Below are 24,967 nucleotides of genomic sequence, written 5' to 3'. Positions count from 1 at the left end.
GAGCTAACAAAGCCAAGTTCTAATGAAGAAAGGGAGAAAATGGTGCCATCTGCTTCCTTGGCGGCCCCTTTTATATCCTTGGGGACTGGAAGTGGGGGGAGGCTCACCTACTGCACAGGTGCTGCCATCAAGGGCAGAGATTAGGTTTGCAAGCGGGGGTGTTTCCTTACAAAGACCACTTGAGCTGACAAATTGCATTAGCCTTTATCAAGCTTAGGTTGTGGAAAAGCCTTAAGAGCATTTTTTTTTGCAATTCCCTTATTAAATGTCAACTTGTCAGACTAACCTAACATTCCAGTCTGTCAGAACAACTCAGCTCTGAGTTCTCATTTCTACACATTAAAATTATATGACAAACATAGTTGTGCCTTTATTTGGCCTTGTTTGTGATCATTTGGGTAAACACCCAAATTGCTGGGTCATAGGGAAGCTCTATGTGTAGTTTTTTGAGGAACCTCCACACTGCTTTCCAGAGTGGTTGAACAAGTTTACACTCCAACCAACAATGCAGTAGGGTTCTCTTTTGGCTACATCCCCTCCAGCATTTGTTGTTATTAGATTTCTTGGTTATAGCCATTCAGGTCAGGTGGAATCTCAATGTTGTTTTGATTTCCATTTCTTTTATGGCCAGAGATGTTGAGCATTTCTTCATGTGTCTATTGGCCATTCTTATTTCTTCTTCAGAGAATTATTTACCATAACTAAGATACAGAAACAACCCAGATGCCCCTCAGTAGATGAATGGATCAAGAAAATATGGTGTACACACACACACACACACACACACACACACACACACACACACGAATTCTATGCCTCCATCAGAAAGAATGACATTGCTTCACTTGTTAGGAAATGGGAAAGACTTGAAAAAAATTATATTAAGTGAAGTAAGCCAGACCCAAAGAAACATAGGTCCCATGGTTTCCCTTATTTGCAATAACTAGTATACGTCTAGGATAATCTTACCAGACAAGCAGAAAAGGTCAAAAGCTATGTACATATGACCATATAAGATGATGCTAAGTGAAATGAACCCCAAGATAGGGACCCAAGAGGTTTTATCTTTTTTACTGTTGTTTTTAATGTATATATAATGTACTATGTAATTTTTTTTGTTTCCTTTGTATATTCTTCCCCCATGGTATAACCCCTGTTTTCACTGTATTTTATTCCAGTGCCCTGCATTTTGTATACACATTTTTCTAATTTGGGGAGAGGAAGGGAAATAACAAAATGCTGAAACAAGGATACAGGTTGAACCAGGCTGACAATGAGACATACAAGACACTATGTTGAAAACAAACTTTACAACTTGGGGTGGAGGGGAGAGATGAAGTGGGGAGGGAGGGGATAGTAGGGAAAAACAAAGGAGAAGGTAACAATGCTCAATAGGAAATGTTCCTTACTCATGTAACTGTAACCCCTCTGCACAGTATCTTTACAATAAAAAGTATTAAATAAATAAATAAATAAATAAATAAATAAATAAATAAATAAATAAATGACAAGCCAGGCAGTGCCAGTAGCTCATGCCTATGCTCCTAGCTACTAAGAGGTTGAAAACTGAGGATTCCAGTTCAAAGTCAGCTAGGAGCAGTAAAGTGTATGAGACTCTTATCTCCAATTAAATCACAGAAAAAGCCAGAGGTGGTGCTGTGGTTCAAGTGGCAGTGTGTTAACCTTGGGCAAAAGATACTCAGGGACAGCACCCAGGCACCTAGTTTAAGGAGAGAGGGGGAGAGAGAGGGAGGGAGAGAGGAGAGAGAGAGAGAGAGAGAGAGAGAGAGAGAGAGAGAGAGAGAGAGAGAGGGAGAGAGGGAGAGAGGGAGAAAGAGAGAGAGAGAGAGAGAGAGAGAGAGAGAGAGAGAGAGAGAGAGAGAGAGAGAGAGAACAGAATAAGAAAATTACTTCATCCTCTCAATTAGACCACAATATATTGAAGGACAGAGACCTCCATTAGTATGTTCTATATGTTTTAAAACATAATGAGTGCCTGATAAAAGACATTACATGATTTGCTTGTTCCCTTGACAATGAGTTTATCTCAAATTAACTCCCCTTTCAAAATGTCTGAATGTAAAATTTAAAGTCCTTGCCTTGAGCAAAAGAGCTCAGGGACAGCATCCAGGCTGAGTTCAAGACCTAGGACCAGCAAAAAAAAAAAAAGTTCAATTTTCAAGATCAATTGGAAAATAGTCAAAAGCAGGACCTTAGGTTTTACATGGATAAAAATACTAGTTAAAATTACAAAATCAACACCCTTTAAATATAAAACTATCCTGTCATAATCAATATAAAATAAAAACTTCATAAAATCAACATATAATCACATCAATAAAATCAATATATCAACATCAATCAAATCAATTGTATATCCTACAAAATTAAAAAAGTGAGAGAAGGGATGAGTTGGGAGGGATGGTTGAAAATGCTGACAGGTGTGACATTGATCAAGATGTACTGTAACTCCTGTGTACAACTACTTAAAGATAATAAACAAGTAAAATCAACATATAATAAAAATTATAAGGAAAAGAAAATATAGCATATATGTGAAGTTGCAACTTTAAGTTACTATCTTTATTCATAAAGTAGTAATTCAGGATCTTTTCTGGTAAAAATACTACACAAAGCGGGGGAGGGGGGATATGGGAAGGGATGGTAGGGGATGGTAAGGGGAAACAAAAGAGGAGGCAACAATGCTTGATAAGAAATGTACTCATTACCTTGCTTATGTAATTGTAACCCCTCTGTACAGTATTTTCACAATAAAAAAAATGAAAAAATACTATAAAAATAATTAAACCCCTAGCCATTCAGAAAGTGATTCTACAGTAATAAGATTTCCCAATGAAAATATTTTAAATTGTTTTAGAGAAATGCCTCTGAGTTACTACAGACTTATGTCTTCTTAAATGACATTTAAATGAAATTTAACCTTTGATGTTCACAATGAAACATGTCAATCCAGAAATTGCTGTTGACTGTTATACTATGATGAAGTCTTCAACAGAGTCAGCCAGAACTACCTCTAAGCTATCAAATGATGTCTAATAGCTACATCTTTTAAATATCCTGTCCTGCATTTCTGCATTCTTTCATTGTCATGCTTATCAGTTTGGCCACATTTCCTCATGCCTTTAAATTTCTGCTGGACCTTGGATATAATTAAACAGAATTCAAATTAAGATCCATAATATTTACCTTCAAGCATATTTCTGATTTCTTTGTCATGAGATGCTTCTTTTGCTGTCTGTCCATTCCCATTTACCACAGTAGTATCAGCATTATATTCTAAGAGAAGCATTACCAACTCCTAAACAAAGAGACAAATGTTTTAGCTATTAGCAGGCTGAGATTTATTGTATTTATTATATGATCTTCTTTTCTATGTAAATGCTAGTATCTACAACAGAAAAAAAGAACTATGTAAGAATCTTTATATCATATCCAATATGTCTGCAATATATGATTAACTCATTTGGTTAGTAACTAATAACAGCTAAAACAATAGCCAATTCATGGCCAGTCTACAGCCAACTTTTGTAGTTGACTTTAAATTATCTAGCTGGGCACCATGGACTCATAAACCTGTGATTCTAGCTACTCAGGAGGATGAGATCTAGAAGATCTCAGTGGACAGAAAGTCCGCCAGACTCCATCTCTAAAATAACCAACAAAAATCAGGGCTGGAGGTGTGGCTCAAGTGGTACAGCATCAGCTACAGCAAGCTTGAGGTCTTGAGTTCAAACTACAGTACAGCTATAAAACTGAAGAAATAAAAAATAAAAATAATCTTCTTTATGAAAATAAGTGGACAGAACAAGTGAATATGGCCATTATTTAAAAGCATATATTATATTCATCTATTCACATAAGAACTACTAAGAAAAATAATTTCTTCAACAGACCTACATTTTAATTGATAAAGCAGTATTTTTTTTTTAAAAAAAGACTGATGGGATATAGCACTGTAGAAAGAATAGCTTATGATGAAACAATTTCCTAAAGTCAATATTCAAATAAGAATAGTCTTTTTTGTATGCAGGTCCTAGGACTTGAACTCAGAGGCTGGGATATGTCTCTGAGCTTTTTAGCTCAACACTAACTGCTCTATGACTTGAGCCACAGCTTCACTTCTGGCTTTTTGGTGGTTAACTAGAGATAAATGTTTTATTAACTTTCCTGCCCGGGTGGCTTCAAACCATTATTCTTGTATCTCAGCTTCCAGAGTAGTTGAGATTACAGGTGTGAGCCATAGATCTCCAGCCAAAGAAAAAAATATTCTTAATATTTTAAGTGGCTAACTGCTCTTTTGTGAACTTCCAAATAACTGGTAATGTACCTGTCCATTATCACTCACCCTGTTCTACAGGCTCAGTTATACAACTTTTTTTCCTAAAATGGAAGAAAGAACAGATGATAGAAATTTGATGTTATTTTATCAGAAATGCACATTGCCCAGTTGGAAGGGAATGATGCCAGCACTTGTTTTCAGCTTTACAGTAAGTGCTGATGGTATCTATCATACAGGAAGTGATGTCCTCTCAGACTGTCTCAGTAGTTTCAGTGTTTCTTTAGGCCATAAAATTTTCTGTGCTCTTGTACAAATATTATCAGCTAAAAATGCAATAAAAGGAGCTGGGAATGTGGCTTAATGGTAGAGTGCTTGCCTAGCATGCATGAAGCCCTGGGTTTGATTCCTCAGTACCACATAAACAGAAGAAGCCAGAAATGGTACTGTGGCTCAAGTGGTAGAGTGCTAGCTTGAGCAAAAAGCAGGGATAGTGCTCAGGCCCTAAGTTCAAGCTCCAGGACTGGGAGGAAAATGCATAATAACATCTATAAAATACAACCCCAAGTGGGCACCAGTGGCTTACACCTGCAATTCTCACTATTCAGGTGGTCAGATCCAAAGATCACAGTTTGAACCCAGTCCAGGCAGGAAATCCTATGAGACTTTAATCTCCAATTATCAACCAAAAAGATGGAAGTAGAGTTGTGGCTCAATGGTAGAGCTCTAGCCTTGAGCACAAAAACTCAGGAGTAGCACCTAGGCCCTGAATTCAAGCCCCAGGATCAGAACAACAACATATACATATATGAACTATACATACAAAAAAAGAGGGGGGAGTAAATATCCTAATTAACCTAGTGCTAACCATAAATACTTTAGAGTATTTCTTTTATTTTACTTTTTTTTGATGGGGAGGTTGGGTATAGGGGATTTGAACTCAGGGCCATAGCCTATTTGGCTGGCTATTTTACTCAATCAACTGGTGCACTAGCATTTAAACCATATGTCCAGTCTGTGTTTCTGTTGCTATTTTTGGAAATGAACTACCCTGGACTTTTCTTCACAGGCTGGCTTTGAACCAAGATCCTCCAGATATCAGCCTCTTGAATAACTAGACAATTACAAGTATGAGCTACCAGTACCTGCCTATGTAAGTTTGAATTTTTGTGTTTTAAGAGAGTCTTCCTATGATGGCCATGTTGGCCCCAAACTCCTGCGCTAAAGCAATTGTTTTGCCTCAGCCTACTGAGTGGCTGAGACTTCTGGGACATGCCACCCTACTCGCTCAAGTTTAAGATTCTTTTGAATATAATTTTACCTATATGATATCAATGTTCTATGTGAAATGCTTTTTTCCTACTATGTATTTCCAGTATGTTTAATGTTTACAAACACATTTTATGGCTGAATATTATTCAATAAAAATGTACTTCCAGTTTTTCCTTGCATTTCTAGTCAAACAAAAAACAAGTACTACTGAGCTATATCTAAGACCCCACAATACCTTAATTTTAAACCAGGGAAATGGTTAAGAAATCTAATATTTTAATAAAGTTTTTATAAACTGCCTTAGCTTTTCCCATGATTTTAATGGCAACATTTTGCCAAAAGTACTTGTAAAATATTTCATGTAAGAAAGACAATAAAATGGTTAAAAAAAATAAAAATCATGCATCCAGTAAGAGATTTATATTCAGATTATATATATAAAGAACTTTAACAATCCAACAATAAAAAGATAACCCAGCTTTATATAAAGATAACAATGGACAATCTGAAAAGGAAATGGCTCCAGAGGCCCTTCTCAGACTAACTCCATCTCCAGTCCAGCCATATGTGATTTAAGAATCCCAAGGAGTAGCTAGGGATCTCTATATCTATACAGATTGTGGTTTAAAGGAAGCCTGGGCAAGAAAGCCTGTGAGATCCTATCTCCAATTAACCACCAAAAAGCCAAAGTGGAGCTGTGGCTCAAGTAGTAGAGTATCAGCACTAAGTAAAACAAAAACAAAAACACAGAGACAGCATCCAGGCCCTGAGTTCAAGCTCTAGGAACAGGAAAAAAATTCCTGGTAGGGCTGGGAAGGTGGCTCAGTGGTAGAGCTCATGCCTTGCATGCATGAGGCCCTGGGTTCGATTCCTCAGCACCACATAAGCAAAAAGAAAAAAAAAGCCGGAAGTGGCGCTGTGGCTCAAGTGGTAGAGCATTAGCCTTGAGCTGAAGAGCTGAGGGACAGCGCCCAGGCTCAGAGTTCAGGCCCCATGACCGGACCCAAAAAAAAAAAATTTTTTTTTTAAATCCTGGTAGTGAGGATTACAAGCTCTCAAAAGGAGTAATAGAATCTGGTTATTATTCACAGAAATTAGAAAATCAGAAAGCATTTAAGGGACTATTACATGGATGTCTACCCCAAAAACATCAGTGAGACACCCAGGAGAGAAAGGTTACTATTTTTTAATGTCTCCTCCATTGACAGAAGATGTTCAAGAATGTTTAAAAAAAAAAAACAAAAAAAAAAAACCAACTAACCACTCTGAGAGTTAATAAAAATGTTTAAGTCCAAAGGTGTCTATCTATGCCCAATTAATAGCCATCCTATATTCTTTAATACTAGTACAAATATAAAAGAGATATCATGTTTCCCATAGTTATCCCCCAAGAGCTGGAGGCTTTTTGTTTGGTGGGTTTTATGTTTTATTTCACTTTGTTCATTGTAGTATTGAAGGTTTGAACTGAGGGCCTGCATTTGCTAGATGTGAGCTCTACAACTTAAGCCATGCCCCCATCCCTTTTTGCTTTGTTATTTCAGGAATCTTACATTTATACCAGTAGCCTGGCCAAGATCCTATCTAAGCATCAAATGTAGCTGGGTTGACAGATTTTATCAGTAGAGACAGGGTTTCCCAAACTTTTTGAACCTTGTTCCTCTTGTTCTCTTTGAATAGCTAGGATTATAGGCCTAAGTCACTGTGCCCAGAAAGGTCTGGAGTTCTTATCTAATCCTGAAGAGTCTCTGGTCCTTTAAGAAAGTCTAACTTCATGTACCCTTCCCTCACCAGGATCTCCTGCCACCCACTGATACTTGCTAGTATCTTGCCACATTCTTTTCATTAATAATTCATTTAACATACTTGTGTGTGTATATGTAAGGCCCTGTAGAGAGAACATTCCTAGATATCAAATACTGAAGTGAGAATGGGAGTGGATTCCATCCCTAACACTAAAGGGAAGTGAGAGATTTGAAAAAGAGAAGGTTCTCAAAGTATGAGCTGTATTAGGATGCTCACTGGAGCTCTGTATAAAATAGAACTGAGTCCAGAAAACAACCAAGAGACACAGTAGGTTAAAAAAAAAAAAAAAAGGCTATTTTCCCAAGTGAAGATAGTAGAAAGATTTACAGTAAAATTTTTTCCAAGAGCAGCTCCCAGAAAAAACATAGACATAGTAATCCAATATGCAGGTAACGGGTCTGGATGCCTACAGAGAAGATGCACAAGTATCTATTATCTATGAGATTATAAATTTCCAAGTAACCCACTAGAAGAAAAAAACGAAGCCATAGGATTATATTTAAGAAAAAAGTTTCCAGACAAAAAAGAATGTTAAAACAAACAAAAGCCTGTAGCTACTAAAGAGGCTGAGACCTAAGGATTGCGGTTCAAAGCCAGCCCATGCAGGAAAGCCCAATTAAACACTAGAAAATCAGAAGTGATGCTGTGGCTCAAAGTAGTAAGCCTTGAGCAAAGAGCTCAGGGATAGTACTCAGGCCATAAGTGTAAGTGCCACAAACGAGGGGGAAATAAATCAACTAGAAGAACACTTGCAGTGAAGGTTGGGAGAAAAGAGAGTAAAAAAGCAATTGGAGAAAATTGTGCAGAGCCTCCTCCCAGAAAAATGTTTTGTTAAAGTGTAGTTACCAAGAAGCAATACACTCTTAACTTGACAAATGGAATTGTAACCCCTGTATGCAACTATTTCATAATAGCAATAAAAAATACAAAGTTATGAGAGTATGAATAAAGAAATTCTTAGCAAACCAGCTACAACTGCCTTCCCTGCCACAAAAAAAAAAAAAAAAAAAAAAAAAAAAAATTCAGTTAACTGGTAAAGCTAAGAACCAGATAACAAGTGGTTCTAAGGGTGCTAGTATGGTAGTAAATGCCTATAATCCCACATATTTGAGAGGCAGATGCAGCCAGGAAAATGACAGAGATGAGACCCGGTCTCAAAAGTAAAAAAGGACTGGGAGCATGGTGCAAGTAGAAGAGTGCTTAGTGTGTGCCTAGTATGAACTACAATATGGAGATGGACAAATAAATAGCTGAAGGGAAGGGGGCATTCAGACCTCTTTCCAAAAACAAGAGCTGAAACAAGCTCCTGCTTGTCTTAGAGAAGGCTTAACTCCTCAATGTAAAGTAGCAGTTATACACTCCCCACACCCCCAATATTTCAGTGAGTGTTTAGATTCCCAACTGTGAAGGAAGGCATATAGTCTATTTGGTTCACTGCTGACCCACTATATTTGGAACAGTAGGTTTTTTTTTTAGTATTTCTAAATAAATATAACTTGCTTAAAATCCAGGACAGCATTTTGACCAATTTCTCAATTAAAAAAACAAGTTTGATCTTGACACTTTTTTAAGTGGATGCCACTGAGTAAGGTTAAGACAAGTACACATAGAGGTTAGAGGAAAGTTCACACAACCATGAGTCATGCCCTCAAATTGCACTAAGGCCATTCTGCTCAGTAAGCTGTCAAATAATTCCCTTGCTGTACCATTTTGCTGATTCCATCAACACACAATTCATCTTAGGTTAAAAAGGGAGAAAGTCTCTTCTTTTTTTTTCTTTTTTTTTTTTTTTTTGTTGGTCAAGGGGCTTCAACTCTGGGCCTGGGCACTGTCCGTCAGCTCTTCAGCTCAAGGCTAGCGCTCTACCACTTGAGCCACAGTGCCACTTTCAGTTTTCTAATGGAGATAAGAGTCTCATGGACTTTTCCTGCCTGGGCTGGCTTTGAACTGTGATCCTCAGATCTCAGCCTCCTAAGTAGCTAGGATTTACAAACGTGAGCAACCAGCACCCGGGGAGAAAGTCTCTTTTTAAGCAACTAAGATTAAGATATAGTTCATGTAATATAAATCTCATCCTGGTAAAGTATATGTTTCTGTGGCTTCCCATACAGAACGGTACAATAATCATCATCTTCTAATTTTAGGGTATTTTCATCAGTCCTGAGAAGAAACCAGATCTATTCACAATCATTCTCTATTCCTTCCCCTGTCTGTAAGTGCCTTGGGTAACCACTCATCTACTCTTGGAGATTATCGGTCTCTATGGATTTGCCTATTCTAGACATTTGTACAAAGGAACTACACAATGTATGTGCTTCTCTCAACATTTGTTTACATTTTAGCCTACATCACACAGTACATCTATCTTTTAATATAAATTTTTTATTGTGAAAACACCATACAGAAGGGTTACAATTACATGAGCAAGGTAATGAGTACATTTCTTATCAAGCATTGTTGCCTCCTTCTTTTATTTCCCCTTACCATCCCTTCCTACCGCCCCCTCCCAGATCCCCCTTCCCATCCTGCGCCAAAGTTGTAAAGTTCGTTTTTCAACATAATGTCTTGTACATCTCATTGTTGCAATGGGTCCACCTGTATCCCTAGTTAAACGATTTGTTTTTTTCCCTTCCCCTCCACAAATTATACCAACATCTCAAGACTTGGAAAAAATTATATTAAGTGAAGTAAGCCAGGCCCAAAGAAAGATAGATCCCACGGTTTCCCTTATTTTCAATAACTAGTATATGTCTGAAATATCTTTCTTTTATATTGCTGAATAATATTCCATTGCATGGATGCACCACATCATGTTCATTCATTAATTAATTAAACATTTAAGTTATCTTTCCTTTGGGCTGTTTTGAATAATGCATGACCATTTCCATATTCATTGTAAAGGATTTTCCCTAAAAACTATTTTAACGGGCTGGGAAGGTGGCTCAGTGGTAAAGTGCTTGCCTTGCATGCATGAGGTCCTGGGTTTGATTCCTCAGCCACATAAGCAGGAAAAAAAAAAAAAGCCAGAAGTGGCACTGTGGCTTTCAAGTGGTAGAGCACTAGCCTTGAGCTGAAGAGCTCAGGGACAGCTCCCAGGCCCAGAGTTCAGGCCCCCAACAGACCAAAAAAGAAAAAAAAAAACCATTTTAACAAAAACAGCACATGAAGTTCTACTTCTTTTATTTTACTAATGTAAGTTTCAAAGTTAAAAAGAAGAAATCGTTTCTGAAAAATATACTTTTTGAACTTAGAAAACATAAGGAGATGCTGAAAAAACTGTAAATGAGTTGTATGTTTAACACAATTCTAAGAATCCCAATTTTTGTTTCATTATGCTAATATGCTACAGAAAGTATATTTAAAATATTTTAAAATATAGTTACCAAAATGGTTACTTTTTTTTCAAAACTCTAGTTAAAAGCATACTCTCTATTCACTATCCTCATATGTAAAACTATAATTCTTCAATGTTGGCAAATGAAGTATTTCTCTGACATTCAAAATTTGTTGAGAGATACCAACAAAACTATGTCTACTTAAAAATACTTGATTAATTTCCTGAGAAAAATCAGTTATAGCCAAATTGAAGGACAGATTCAATACTTAAGTCATTTCTAAACAAATGAAATGCATAATACATAAAATTTAATAAACAAATGAAACACATAATACTCAATATTTAATTACTGTTACTATGAATTGACACTGTTTTAGAGGTTTCATTCATTTACATCTTCATAAAGTCCAAGTTATGTACTATTCCACCTTTTTTTTTTTTTTGGTCGTGGGGCTTGAACTCCAGGCATGGGTGCTGCCCCTCAGTTCTTCAGCTCAAGGCTAGCACTCTACCACTTGAGCCACAGTGCCACTTCCAGTTTTCTGGTGCTTTATTGGAGATAAGAGTCTCCTGCCTCGGCTGGCTTTGAACTGTGATCCTCAGATCTCAGCTTCCTAAGTAGGTAGGATTATAGGCATGAGCCACCGGCACTTGGGTATTACACCATTTTTTAGTGATACAGAAACTGTGGCCAAGAGGTTAAAAAATATGTGGTACATATACTTAAAACATTCTGAAAAAGGCACAAATGTAGTTTTATAGAAAACTATAAATTACTAAAGAAAGAAATCAAAGAGGAAAAAAAGATAGAAAATCTTCTCATGTTCATGGATCAGCATAACCAATGTTATGACAATGGCTCTACCAAAAATGATCTGTATGTTCAATGCAATCTCTATCATGCTCCCAAATAGAAGTACTATACTAATATATGCCAAAATGTAAATATCATCTCAAATCTTGGGATAATACTGAGAGAGGCCAAACACAGAAGACCATACATTCTTTTATAGAAAGACTCAGAATAGACAAATGCATAGAGATTGATAGTCTCTATGAGCAGATGAATAGGTACCAAAGGAATTGGGGATGAGGGAGGTAGAAAAACAAAAAAAGCACCTCAATCCTGAAGTACATCTGGAATCACCCAAAGACCTCAAATAGCAAAGCTTTTCTGAGCAAAAAAAAAAAAAAAAAATGAAGATATCACAATACCTAACTTCAAACTATACTACAGAACCATAATAACAAAAACAGCATGACACAGCACTAAAATATACCTGCAGAACAATGGAATAAAAGATCTGGAAGTAAGCCAACAGTTATAGCCAGCTGATTTTTGGCAGAAGTATGTAAAAAAAAAAAAAGTATCTAGGAAAAAAAGCCTCTTAACAAATGGTGCTGGAAAAACAGGGTATCCACAAGTAGAAGACTGAAACTAGAAGCTGAGCACCAGTGGCTCACACCTGTAACCCTAGCTACTCAGGAGGTTGAGATCTGAGGATCATGGTTGGACGCCAGCCCAGGAAGAAAAGTCCCTGAAAGACTGTTATCTCCAATCAACCACTCAAAAACCTGAAGTGGAGCTGTGGCTTAAGTGGTAGAGCACTAGCCTTCATCAAAAGAACTCTGGAACAGTGCCCAGGCCTTGCATTCAAGCCCCACAACCAACAACAACAACAAAAGATTGAAACTAGATCCCTCTCACACTGTACTAATACCAGTTCAAAGTAGATCAAAGTCCTTATGCAGTACCTGAAATTTTAAAACTACCAAAAGAAAACATAGGGAAAATACTGGAACATGTAGACATAAGCAGTAACTTCCTGAATAGAATAGAGCAAGATTGACAAATAAGATTGCATCAAACTAAAAATTTAGCTTCTGACCAGCAAAGCAGTCATTAAGAATGACAGCCAACAGAATGGGAGAAAATCTTAGCCACCTATAGACATCTGACAAGGGATTAATAACTAGAATATAAAGAAGACAAAAATGAATGAACAAATTAACTAAAGAGACAAGTCTCAAAGGTACAAAATGGACAATAAATGCATGAAGAAATGCTCAACAACCCTGACCATAAAGTAAATGAAAATGAAAACAACATTAAGACTTATTCTCCAATAAGACTGGCTACAAAGGAGGAGGCTGCAATGCTTGGTAAGAAATGTACGCATTATCCTGCCCACGTAATTGTAACTCCTCTGTACAGTATGTTCACAAATAAAATAAAATTAAATTAAAAAAAAAAAAGACTGGCTATCACAAAGAAGACAACAAATGCTGGCAAAGATGCAGGAAAAGAAGTACCTCTTTCCTTTTCAACTCCCCTGCTAAGAAAACACTGGAGGTTACAGCTAATTTTCTAATTTGAAACAAAATCTGCTTTACTTTGAGCTTATGTTCTAAGCCAAGAATACTTCTTGGACATCTTCCTCTGTGCTTGATTCTACTTAAGCCACGCAGCTGCAGCATTTTGTTATGTAGAAAAAGTGTTTGACATTCAGGCTGAACAGACCCTTGTTTCTAGTTATTATACTCCTGACTCTGATTCCAATCAGCATATTTCTTCTTTATACACTATTGGTGGGAATGGAAATTAGTATAAACCACTACAGAATGCAATATGTAGGTTCATCAGAAAAATGTAACTAAAAACTACATGATATAGTGATATGACTCTTGGTTCACATCCAAAGCAATATGTGAGGATACAACAGAGACAACTGAACACCACTATTTACTACAGCATTGTTCACAACAGCTAAACAATGGACACAGCCTAGATGTTCTACAACTGATTAATGGATAAAAAATTCAAATTATGTCATTTATAGAAAAATGGATAGAACTGAATATCATGGTGAGCAGAGCAAGCCAGGTTCATGTGTTTTCTTTCATATGCAGAACCTAAATGTAAGAAATACACATATACACAGATATATACAGATATATCATGCAAATAGAGAACTTGGAGGATAGGGGAAAGGGAAAAGAAACACAGGAAGCTATTCAATAATAATATTCAATAAGAGAGAGAGGGATAAGAAAGTTTGAGTGGGACTTAATCTGATTAATGTATAGTGTGAAATGCCTCGATATAATCCCCTTTTACAGTTCATATAAACTTAAGAAAATGAATGGCAAGAATGTAAAAGATTCTGTTGAGAGGTAGGTACCAACTGGAATGGGGAAGGAGAATAGAAAGGGAAGAGAAGAGAGAATATGTTCAAAATGCTTCATATACATGAAAACAGCACAATAAAACCTGTTGAAATTGTTTTAAGAACGGGGAAGGAGGGGATAAATGTGATAGAGGAGTTTTATTAAACAGATCAGGGCACATCATATGCATGTATGGAGTATCAAAATGAAATTCCCCCGTTCAGCTAATATATATTAATAAAACTTGTATAAAAATACCAAAAAAAGGGCTGGGAAGGTGGCTCAGTGGTAGAGCTCTTGCCTTGCATGCCTGAGGCCCTGGGTTCAATTCCTCAGCACCACATAAGCAAAAAGAAAAAAAAGCCGGAAGTGGCGCTGTGGCTTAAGTGGTAGAGCGCTAGCCTTGAGCTGAAGAGCTAAGGGACAGCGCCCAGGCCCAGAGTTCAGGCCCCACGACCAGACCCCCCCCAAAAAAAAAAATACAAAAAAAGCAATGTATCAGTAGCTCATACCTGGTAAGCCTTGCCATTCAAAAGGCTAAGATCTGAGGATTGTAGCCAGCCCAGGAAAGGAAAGTCTATAACACTCTATCTCCTTTTAACCACCAAAGAGGCATTAGTGGAGCTGTGGTTCAAGTGGTAGAGCACTAGCCTTGAGGGGAAAAGCAAAGGGACTGTGCTCAGGCTTGAATTCAAGCTCCAGTAGGGGTAAGGGGGTGGGGGCAGCCAAGAATCAGTGCCTCCTGCCTATAATCCTAGCTACTCCAAAGACAGAGATATGAGTATTGCAGTTCAGAGCTAGCTTGGACAAATTCACAAGACTCTTACCTTCACTTAACCAGTAAAATGCTGGACTAGAGGTATGAGTCAAGTAATAGATCATCTGCTATAAGGAAAAAGTTCACCAAGAGTGAGAGGCCCTGTGTTTAAGTCCCAGAATCAGCACAAAAATAAAAAATAAACACCTAGAAAATGCACAAATGCATGTCACAGTCCACTATACAAAGTAATACTACATGGAATCTTAAAGAGTCAACAAGTTCTACTCAAGCTCACAGAACTTCTATAAGCTTTTAAGAAGTGTCATTCTTATCTGACATTTGAGGTGTGACTTGCTAAAAGACAACTACTAAGATGGACTAGAAAAAAAAAAAAACAAGGGGCTGGGAAGGTGGCTCAGTGGTAGAGTGCTTGCCTTGCATGCATGAGGCCCTGGGTTCAATTCCTCAGCACCACATAAACAGAAAAAGCCGGAAGTGGCGCTGTGGCTCAAGCGGTAGAGCGCTCGCCTTGAACTGAAGAGCTGAGGGACAGGGCCTAGGCCCAGAGTTCAGGTCCACGACCGGCAAAAAAAAAAAGCTAGGAGAACATGAAAGTATAGTTCTTGTACTTATAACAACATCTTCAAAAAAGTCTTTCTTCATTAACCAAGAGTTGAATGCTACAAAAAAGGGACATACTAACTAAAAAGAAAAACAAAAAACTTTTTTTGGTGGTCTGAGAATTGAACTCAGGACCTCATGCTTACTAGGTGGGTACTACTGTTTGAGCTGTCACTCCAGCCCCTTTATACATTGGTTATTTTCACAATAAGGTCTCACTTTCTGCCTTGGCAGGCCTGGCAATACTTTTTCTATTTGTGCTTGTTAGTGGGGATGAGATAGATGCACATTCCACTGTGCCCAGCATTATGCTTTTGCTGTAACTGGGATAACAAGCATGTGCTGCCATGAATCATTGAGGGAGAGAGAATCTCATGAGCTTCTTTTTGACTGGGCATGCATTGAACCTTTACCCCTGATCTCCACTTCCCAAATAGCTACGAATATAGACTTGCACCACTGCTCCCAACTAAAACTAGAGAATTCTTTAAAATAACAGAAAAGGTTTGACATGGTGGCACATTTCTGTAATTCTAGCACTGGGGAGACAGAAGCAGAGTTCAAGGCCAGCCTGGCCTCTACAGCAAGACCCAGTATAAAAAAGTTTTAAAGCAGAAATAAAACAGTCAAAGAAAAATTTGAAGATAAATTAAAAACCATCTTTTAAAAAAAAAATGAGAGAAATACCCCAAAAGGAAATATTGAAGGAAAAAAAAAAAGACAGTCAAAGCAGAGAACCTAGAGAGCAACTATCGGAGTACTCAGAACTCCATAAAGTGAAAACAATGATTTTAAACAGAAGAATATTCCAAAACCAAGGGATATGAATTTTTAGATTAAGCGATAGCTTCCTAAAATGGCCTCCAAGATCCCCACTTCTAGTATCCATACTATGTGATCCTCAGAACTAGAAACATGATGGATTTTTCTTCAGGTCACATTATTATGAACAACTGATTTTAACAAAGATTTTACTGATTGGACAGAAGCTATTGAGTGAAGCTTCTAAAGCAATGGGATACTTCCTGGAGATGGATTTATGAGAGTCCACCTGAGGATACCTTATTCTAGCTGAGAACAAGTCCCAGAAAACAGAACCTCAGTTTCCCTGCTACAGAGTCTGACAACAGCCTGCGTGTGCTGGCAACTAGTTACCTAGCTCCAGAAGAGAACACAGCCTAGCTAACTTGATTTCAGTCTGGTATACACTGAAAATAGAATGCTGACTCTAGAAATAACAAAGGAATATTGACTTTAGCTACTGAGTCTTTTTTGGAGGCACAAGAGTTTGTACTTGCTGGGCAGATTCACTGGGTCTTAGTGGTAATTTATTATATTATTACAAGACTAATTCAGATTTTAAAGTAATTTTAGGACACAAATGGTAAGGAAAGACTTCCTCTCACCACTACTAGCATGGAATAACATTTTTAACTGAGCATATGGCCTCCTGCCAACTACTTTAGTTAGGGTAGCCAAGTGACTATTCCAGCAATTGGGTTAAGCAGAAGGTTCATTACTTCTAAAACTCTTCTACAAGAGAAAGTAGCCATTACCCTTTTTTGCCCTCTCTAGCCTGATTTCTAGAATTTAGAAGCTCTCATACTAGATAATACAGTCAAAACCACACATAAGACATGAGAATTGCAAGGACGCACTGGCTGCCCTTGAACTACATACCTGTGCTTTCACAGGACAGAAACAGACTGTCTTGTCTGAAGTTACCATCATTTTATGTTATCTGCCATTCCAATTTCAACTGAAATACTACTACTACTTCTCCTCCTCTTCCTCCTTCTTCTTTTGTTGATCATGAGGCTTCTACGCTGAGTCTGGGCACTGTCCTTGAGCATTTCAGCTCAAGGCTAGCACTCCACCACTTGAGCCACAGCACCACTTCCAGATTTTGGAGTGGTTTATTAGAGATAAAAGTCTCACAGACTCTCCTGCCAAGGCTGGCTTCGAACCACGATCCTCAGAGCTCAGCCTCCTGAGTAGCTAGGATTATAGGCATGAGTCACTGGCTCCCACCTCAACTGAAGCACTTTCTTTCTAGTGATTAAAAAACAATCTGGTTGCACATATGAAATCAGAAATCAGAATAACCTTAGATTTCTGTACAACAACAAAAGCTAAAAAAACAGTTGACATGATGTCTTCAAAATTCTGAAACAAACACATCCCAATCTCGAAATCCATTTGTTAACATACTCTTACTCAAACACAAAGGTAAGAAGTCTTTTCAGATATATGAATTCTCAAAAAAAGTGATTTTGTAGGCAACCTTTCCAGGAAGCCCTTGAAGACTGTGCAAGACAGATGTGGGACCCAGGAAGCAAAAAATTCCAATGCAACAATGTGAACAGAATCACAGATCCAGAAAGACAACCATGTGCACAGCCTTAGGAAAACAAACAAGAACAAGACGACACAGGGGACAAGGAGAGATGCTCCAAGAAGTGATCCTTACATGTTTTATTTGTCTACAGTGAAAGAACTTGGGAGCTCTTGTAAGGAGTTTAATATTAGTTGAGTAATGGTAAAAAGAATTAAACCTATTAAATTACTAACCCCAGAAAAAAATGAGGCATACAAAAAAGAACACAGATACTATCTCATGCTAGTACAGATATAGTAACAGAAAAACATTACTTAACCAAGCTCCAGTTGTAGATGAATAAAAATAAGCAAAATGGTTTTGAAACCGAGACACCTAAATATGCTCACAACTGTAGTTTTAGCACAATAACTAACCGAGATGCTTTCAATTACAGAAGTCTTCAAGACAGTTTTGATTATTTTCTTTCTTGTTCTATCTTTTCCCCTACCCTATTCCTCAAATAAGAATTCAAGAATGTCTTTACAGCTCCAGGCAAGGTCATCACACCTCTCTCCTAATCTTACTCACCACAGGAATGAAAGATCATTTAGGACAACAAAGAATACAATTCTGGGACTAAGGCCAAAACATTAATAAGTGAGCCCACGGACATGCCTGCCAAGTCATGCCTCAGCACACACATCCCGGAGCCCAAGCTTCCCAGCTCTTCTATAAAACTATCATTCTCCCTCCTTCCACTAACTGTGCTTCTTTTTGATATTTTAGCTCAAGCAGTCTCATTTTGCCTGGCAAAATTAATAAATCTTTATTTCCTTCTCTCCAAAGCCTTTTATCTCATTATGTGCATATTGGCACTGAGTTCAGGGGAATGGATTTCCGTCTAGTAACAGTTTGGGCAGGGATCAAGACAACAAAGTGACAACAAAGACAGCAAAATGCTTACCTGCTATAGATAAATCAATGAAAAATCTACATTTAGGGCAAGGGAAGGGTTAGGAATAGATCAAGTAGTAGAGGACTTGCCTAAGAAAGCCCTTAAGTTCAAAAGTACCACCAAAAAAAAAAAAAAAAGAAAAAGAAAAAAGAAAAGAAAAGAAAAGAAAAAAAAAAATTCCGAGTTTAAAAGAGAGAACCCACCGGGCACTGGTGGCTCACGCCTGTAATCCTAGCTACTCAGGAGGCTGAGATCTGAGGATCGCGGTTCAAAGCCAGCCCAGGCAGGAGAGACCATGAGAATCCTATCTCCAATAAACCACCAGAAAACCGGAAGTGGCGCTGTAGCTCAAGTGGTAGAGCGCTCGCCTTGAGCTGAAGAGCTGAGGGACAGCGCCCAGGCCCAGAGTTCAAGCCTCACGACCGACCAAAAATAAATAAATAAATAAATAAAATAAAATAAAATAGAGAACCCAAGAATCACTGACATAAATGTTATTTATAAACATGAAGGTTAAAACATGAGGGCTGGGGATATTGCTCAGTGTTAGAAGACTTGTCTACTATACACAATGCCTGAGTTTAATCCCCAGCACTGCAAAAAGTATTACAAAGTAGTTGGTGCTATGAAGCATGAACATCAATGGCAGAAAGGAAACAGGGTCATCAGTTTTTCATTTCAAAGCCTCTCAATGTATCATCTGACATTTAAATACATTCTCTCACACACAAATTTTATTTTTTAAGAGACAACTCACAAAGAAATATTCAAGATTCCTGACATTGCTAAATATTAATTGCTGCATGTAGGTACATGACCAACTTAACTGTACACTTAGTAATGTCTCTGAAGTTGCCATAAGAAAAGCCTATTTCCTATGTTCTGACTTCTAAACTCCACCTTGGATTTAGAAAACTAAAACATATCCTTACTCTAATAAGAAAAGATAGTAACACTGTAACTTCTTTGTAGAGTTAATGGCAACCATAGAGACTGTAATACAAGCAAAGTGCTCCAAAGTGAGTACCAGCCCACCTGTGGCAATTTGAGGGACAGGAGATTGGTTCTGCCAATTCCTAGATGCTAATAAAAATAGTAATTCCTAGGAGTCCAAGGACATTGCCCAAGTGGTACAGAGTCAACAAAAAGACTACCACTATGATTATGGTGCAATAAGAGCTAGCAAGGTTGAAATCAGGACTGGAGTTTGAAACCAGCCAGGGAAAAAAAGTTTACCTATAAGGTAACCAGAGGGACTGGGAATGTGGCCTAGTGCAGAGTGCATGAAGCCCTGGGTTCGATTCCTCAGTATCACATAAACAGAAAAAGCCAGAAGTGGAACTGTGGCTCAAGTGGTAGAGTGCTAGCCTTGAGCAAAAGAAGCTCAGGGACAGTGCCCAGACCCTGAGTTCAAGCCCCAAGACTGGCAAAAATAAAAAATAAAAAGGTAATCAAAGCAAGCTGGGCATCAGTGGCTCACAACTATAATCCTAGCTACTCAGAAGCCTGAGGTCAAGCTAGCCAGGGAAGACAAATCTGTGAGATTCTTATCTCTCAACTCACCAGCAAAAAACAAAAACAAACAAACAAAAAAAAACAGAAATATAGGTGTGGCTCAACTGGAAGAATCCAGGCTTAAAGAGAAAAAAAAACTAAGCAAGAACACAAGGTACTGAGTTCAAGCCCAGTCCTACAAAAATTAAAAGAAAAAGAAAACTTAGTGGAGTGTCTATAGTTCGTTGGACCTAGTATATATAAAGCACCAAAAAAAAGTTCATATCATATTTCCATTTAATTCACCCATCAGTGTAAAAACCAGATGGAAAGCAGAGGATGACAGGGGACTTCCACAAACTCAGCCTCAAAATACAGCCATTCTGTCAAATGCAGTGGATAAGTACGTGGTGTACAAGTGCTATTATAAACATACTCCTTTGTATCTTCTGTGGAAGAAAGGTTCAAGGACAGTTTGTATTTACATGGAAAACAGTATTCATTTACAGTTTTGCCTCAAACCATCTGGCCATCCTATAGAACATCACATTGCTCCATTTTATCAATGACTTATTAGCAGAACCAGGTGAGCCAGAAGAGGAAAGAATATTGAAAGCCTCAATAGGACACATGAAACAGAATGTGGGAAGCTTAGGAAGAATTGAAGCCAGGACAATAAATTTTTAGTTCAGTGGCCTCAATAGTATCAGAACATTTTCTCAAAAGCAGAGACAGCTGGAGGTAAGCTCAGAGGTGAAGTGCCTGTATAGCATGCCTGAAGCCCTAGGTTCAATCCCTAGCACTGTTAAGAAACAAAATAAAGAGCAAAAAGATTTCAGAAAAGAGAATGGTGCCAAGAATCAGTGGTTCACACCTGTAATCCTACTCAGGAGGCTGAGATCTGCAGATTGAGGTTCAAAGCCAGTCAGGGCAGGAAAATCTGTGAGACTCTCATCTCCAATTAACCACCAGAAAACTGGAAATGGCACTGTGGCTCAAGTGGTAGAGTGCTTGCCTTGAGCTGAAGAGCTGAGGGAGAGCACCCAGGCCCAGAGTTGAAGCCCCACGACCATCCCCCCCCCCAAAAAAAGAAAAAAGAATGGAACACAATGTTTGGCTGGTTTCATGAGGTTCTGGAGAAACCTGTTCCCCACTAAAGATAATACTCTAAGTCAAGTGTTAGGAGGCACAAAGGCTGCCTGAATACTAGGTTTATTGTTTCAAACAACCAGCATGCAAGAAAGAGCATCATGTTAGCAGAAATAATTGATGATAGAGCTACATGTCTTGTCCTAATTTGATAATAAATGGACAATTACAACATTCTCAACTTAAGAAATGCAAAGCAAGCAGGGGCTCAGAGTTTCAGGAAAGCCATAGCAAAAAGCAAGTACACTAGCTAAGAATAAGGAGAATCTAGAAATGGATAGTAAAGGAGAAAAATGATTCAATTGCAGTGACAAGGGCTATGGATTGAACTAAATTTTATCATCTAAGCTTCTCCAAGGAGACATTAGTATCCTAAGAGCTGCTCCTAGAGATATATTAAGAAGGGGATCTCAGTGCAAGAAAGGGTGGGCTATGGTAGAAGATGTGATATACTGTCCAGATACCTCTACAGGAATTAAATGCTTATTACTTCAGGTGGAGGCTTGAGTTGGGAGCCACTTCAAGGTTGGTCTTCTAATCAGATCAGGAAAAAAAAAAAAAAAAAAAAGGGCCTGGTCTCTCACTGTATGTGGGGGACAACTTTTGAGAGTCATCTCTTCTGCAGAACTCTTGACAGAAAGGTAACGTCCCTATCTGTCCTATTATAGGGAAACTGTGTACCAACAAACATGACACATGTCAAGTTATTTAGATAACACAGGACACATAGTAAATATCCTAAAAAAAAAAAAAAACTACTTGAAACTCAGGATTATGTATTACTTCTGTATTTTAGGTGAGAGAAAAAGGTCAGTGCTGCAATTCAAATATTTATTCCTCTCTCAGTTTGATTATGAACACAGAAACTTCAAAATTCCACATGCACCTGAAAAATGAGTAAATACTAAATGCAACATTTTAAACTTCAAGTATACTAATTTTCAACAAGAACACAAGGGGTCGCTAATGTACCAAGAAAAATCCAAAGTTCCCCTCAAAAATTTGGGTGTTGTATTTTACATATTTCAAAGGACAAAAATTTTAAGGGATTTTTGCGAATCCCTTTCAACTCAAAGGCATATTTGTTAAATCACAAAATCTTGCTATTATCAGGTATTTAAAATTATCTTCATGGTAGAAGACTACCTCAAAAAAACAGGTAATTTGGTTCCTTTCATGACAATGATTAGAAATTAAACTCCTTGGAGATGGGCATGTGACATACACCATCTACAATCGAAGTATTAGGGAAGCTAAGGCAGGAGGATTAATAGAATCAAGGCTGGCCTTGGCTACAAATGAGTTTGAGGCAGCCTGAGCACCATATTCTTTTGCATAATTATGCTTGTTTTTAATCACAAAAAAATAGCTTTATGTGACAAGTATTTAGCTTCAGCTAAATGTTATTTTGTGATACAACAGAAAAAAACATATATGCAAGATATCAAAATCAAGCCAAAGCCCAACTGATTTGATATAGGTAATCATAGAGACAGACAGTAAAAGTCTGTGTTGTACTTGAAAACATGAAATGTGTTAATTCCTTGAAAGTAAGAATAATGAAACCTTGCAGAGGAGTTAAGATACATGCAACAATATGTGAAATTTATGTAATCACCTAATCTCAATTTTTAAAAAAAAGTGAGAGAAGGTATGGGTTAGGAGCAATTGGGTGACAATGTTGTCAGATACCTTGTGCTCATATACTGTTTTGTAGAATGGGAACTTCTTTTAACAACTACTTAAAGATATAATAATAAAAAAAAGTTTTTAAAAAAAAGATACATGCAACACTAACTCTAATACAAAGTACAGAGGATGAAGGGGATGCTGCAAAGTGCCTGGAGCCATCTGGAAAGGCAGTGTCCTTCTACCTGCAAGAATTCAGGAAAAAACTTAAGGGACTGCACTTGAGCTGTACTTTCAAGAGAGGGTAGATGTGGGCCACAAGAAGCTGTACTTTCAAGAGAGGGTAGATGTGGGCCACAAGAAAATAGATGACAATAGAACTTTCTGAGCTCCATAGAAAGGATGAGAAGTGCAGGGCTGAAAGGGGAACAGCAGTAGTTTATACATGGATCAGACAATGCAAACCATTTGTAGTTTTTGTTGTTGTTGTTGTTGTTTTGGCTGGTTCTGGGGCTTGAACTCTGGGCCTAGGTACTATCACTGAGCTTGTGTGCTCAAGGCTAGCACTCTACCACTTGAGCCACAGCTCCACTTAGTTTTTTGTGGTTAATTGAAAATGAGAGTCTCTGCACTTTTCTGCCTTGGCTGGCTTCAAATCACAATTTTTGTATCTCAGCCTCCTGAGTAGTTAGGATTACAGGTGTGAGCCACCAGCATCCAGCAGCAGTTCATTTTTGAAACCAAATCCACAAAGGATTAATCCACTATCTTTACTGTTCATTGATTTACTATAAAAGATACTCTAATGAGACTTTATATCTATGTCACAAGTATCAACTTAAGAACAAATAAGCAAGAATGTAAAATATACTCAAACAGGCTTATTTGACACATACTGGATTAATTTATGGTAATTTATATAAAATATAGTCATTAGAACAATGAAAAGAGTGAATATAATTTTTAAAGCTTCCATATTATATAATTTCAAAACAACCTTTGCAGGTGATATTGGACAGTAATCAATAACAAAGAGTAAACAAGAAATATACTCTAAGGCCAAGTATGATAGTATACACCTGAAATTACAGCACTTATGAAATCAAGGCAGAGGATTCAAAGTTTAAGACCAGCTTGGGTTATATTGTGAGTGTAAGGCCAGCCTTGAGGGTACATACATAGAGAAACTGTCTCAAAACAAAACATCATGAAAATGGTTGGAACAAGTTTTGGCTCTTATGGCATTACACATTCAAAAGAAATGTGATCCTTAAAAGTGAGTGTAAGTTAGGCACCAGTGATTTAGGCCTGTAATCCTAACTACTCAGGAGGCTAAGATCTGAGGATCATAGTCCAAAGCCAGCCCAGGCAGGAAAGTCCATAATATTCTCATCTCCAATAAACCACCAGAAAACCAGAAGTGGTACTGTGGCTCAAGTGGTAGAGCACAAGCCTTGAGCTGAAGAGCTCAGGGACAGCACCCAGGCCAGGCCCAAGTTCAAACCCCATGACTGACCAAAAAAAAAAAAAAAAGTGAGTGTAAGCCAGACACCAATGGCTTACTCCTGTAATCCTAGCTACTCAGGAGGCTGAGATCTGAGGATTGCAGTTCAAAGTCAGCCCAGGCATAAAAATCCATGAGACACTTACCTCTAACAACTGAAAAGCTGAAAGTGGAGCTGTAGTAGAGCACTAGCTTTAAGCAAAAAAAAAAAAAAAAGCTCAGGGACAGCATGTAAGCCCAGTTCAAGCCCAAGACTAGCACTCTCCCCTCCCCCAAAAATTGTGAAACTGGACAAAATTATCAACACTAAAACCATTTCTTTGTGGATCCACTAAAGAAGCAACAAATCAAAAGAAACATTCAATAGGAGGTATCAGAACATCAAGTAACACATCAATCAGAGGACTTTAGCCTGCTAGCCACAGGCAGTTACTTGCCATTTCCCTATGTCCCCAAAGAAGTTTGCCCAGGGCAAAGCTGGCAATGGCAGCTATGCTGCCAGAGGGAACTGACTTAATTTGGAACAAAAGAAAAAAACTTAAGACTATGACACTTTCTCAGTAATAGTAGCAAATTCAGTGGGAAAGAAATGGGAAAATCCATTTAACTATTAGTATGAGGTGGCTGCTGTTAACAAATTATCACAAACTTTGTGGTT

The 24,967-nt window shown here is 37.9% G+C and overlaps 1 protein-coding gene across 2 annotated transcripts in view; it reads right to left on the bottom strand.

Annotated features, from left to right (window-relative positions):
- Positions 1-24,967, bottom strand: part of Osbpl1a (oxysterol binding protein like 1A) — a 217,440-nt gene that overhangs the window by 174,765 nt on the left and 17,708 nt on the right. For both annotated transcript variants that reach the window (XM_070029418.1, XM_070029419.1), the window contains exon 7: positions 3,208-3,319. In XM_070029418.1, coding sequence (XP_069885519.1) covers positions 3,208-3,319 — 112 coding nt within the window. The remainder of the gene's footprint in view (positions 1-3,207; positions 3,320-24,967) is intronic.

This window comes from Dipodomys merriami, unplaced genomic scaffold, assembly GCF_024711535.1.
Source record: "Dipodomys merriami isolate MVZ:Mamm:240054 unplaced genomic scaffold, mDipMer1.0.p SCAF_2, whole genome shotgun sequence".
Lineage (NCBI taxonomy): Eukaryota > Metazoa > Chordata > Mammalia > Rodentia > Heteromyidae > Dipodomys > Dipodomys merriami.
The sequence above is the reverse complement of the archived record's forward strand: the minus strand, read 5'-3'. Positions and strand labels throughout refer to the sequence as shown.